At 31.6% G+C, this 1,619-nt stretch overlaps 1 protein-coding gene across 1 annotated transcript in view; it reads left to right on the top strand.

Annotated features, from left to right (window-relative positions):
- The window catches only part of LOC106878553 (paramyosin), a 43,456-nt gene that overhangs the window by 18,148 nt on the left and 23,689 nt on the right, over positions 1–1,619 (top strand). Inside the window, exon 2 of the mRNA XM_052972566.1 lies at positions 997–1,062. Within this exon, the coding sequence (XP_052828526.1) occupies positions 997–1,062 (66 nt within the window). The remainder of the gene's footprint in view (positions 1–996; positions 1,063–1,619) is intronic.

Raw genomic sequence — 1,619 nt, 5'->3', positions numbered from 1 at the left:
GTGAACACTGCACTTAAATCAACATTTTATCCGTCTTTACGTTCTGAGTTCAAATTTCGTTGAGGTCAACTTTGACCTTCATCCCTATTGGGGTCGGTGAAATAAGTACCAGCTTAGCACTGTGGTTGAGATAATCGTCTAATCCCCGCCTGCAAAATTTCGAACTTTGTGCTCTATAATAGACAGGATTATTATTATTATTATTATTATTATTATTATTATTATTATTATTATTATTATTATTACTATTATTATTGTGTGTGCTGGTAGGGCTATTGGTGCTGCTGTTAGTAATAATCTAACTCAGAGACAAAACCGGCTGCCGTTTTTGCATGTGACAGAAATTTTGGGGAAAATTTCATATTATAGTTATGGGTCTTAACGAACGCTGCTTTCCGCTTCTCATTCATCCATTTTTCATTCTTTCATTGTTCTTTCATCCATTCTATAAACCAATATATATTATTCATAAAATGACCCTTTATTGTTGGTCAGCCTAAGATTATAAGATGTATGTACTCTTAAATCTGTACATATCGCTTTGTTTCAAATGAAAGCATAAGGTGAAATCAAGTACTAATTTAAACAAAATAGTACAAAATATAAATATCATCAAACAAATAAAAAAATCGCGAAATGGAACCCAACTAAAAACAAAACAAAAAATCCTTAACGACCCTCACCAACAACCAAATCAAAAATATTAAAACATAAACAACACAAAAATAAAACAAAGATACGTTATAAGATCGTCCCAAATCAAATTAACAGACACAAAAATTAAAAATTAAGAATAAAAATAAAAAATGCACACTAAAAAAATCGAATTTTTATTATATTGAAATCCAAAATGCAAACGGAAGCGCTTGTTTTCTGGCGGAATTCCGCGGAAAAGCCAACTTCACGAATGGAATAATTAAGGTTTGTTGTGAGATTAAAATCTAAATTAAAATAAAACCATCCCCCAAAAAAGAAAACCTATCTCTTTTCTTATAGATTGTAAAGACTCGACATATTGGATTCGATCAGAGTGAAATAGACAGAGCAGAAGCACGGTTTCGGGTATGTTGTAAGTGGTGTGCTAGGTTCAAACTCTATCTCTGAAATAACCAAATCATAGTTATTCCTGGATTATCTTCTTCCCTCTCTGAATACAGTCTACTGTGATCCTTAACCCCTTTTGTCCCTCAATCCTTCTGCTGTGCTGTTGTGGTTTACCCTCGACAAGATTATTTATTATTTATTTTTTTTTTAGTTATTGATTGATTTATATTTTTATTTGGAATGCAACCTAATACCTCAAATAGGAAATATGTATATATATATATAAGACACGGAATTCGCGACAACATAATCTATGCCAAAAGCAGTTTTCAAGCTGACCAATCCAGATGTGCAATTTAGCCATGTTTAATGAAAACGAACTCAAACCACATTGTGTGCCATTAAGTGATTTGAAACTACTAGTAACATGACGTGGCTTTGGTTAAGACAGTGTATAAATGACAAATAACTGGCCACACTGAGCTACAAAACATTGCTAAAGAGAAAACCAACAATAAACTGTTGTTCTATTCAGGAAGAAAATTATATATATATATATATATATATATATGTGT

This window comes from Octopus bimaculoides, chromosome 13 (genome assembly GCF_001194135.2).
Source record: "Octopus bimaculoides isolate UCB-OBI-ISO-001 chromosome 13, ASM119413v2, whole genome shotgun sequence".
In the NCBI taxonomy this organism is placed as follows: domain Eukaryota; kingdom Metazoa; phylum Mollusca; class Cephalopoda; order Octopoda; family Octopodidae; genus Octopus; species Octopus bimaculoides.
This window is presented reverse-complemented; position numbering and strand designations above follow the sequence as displayed.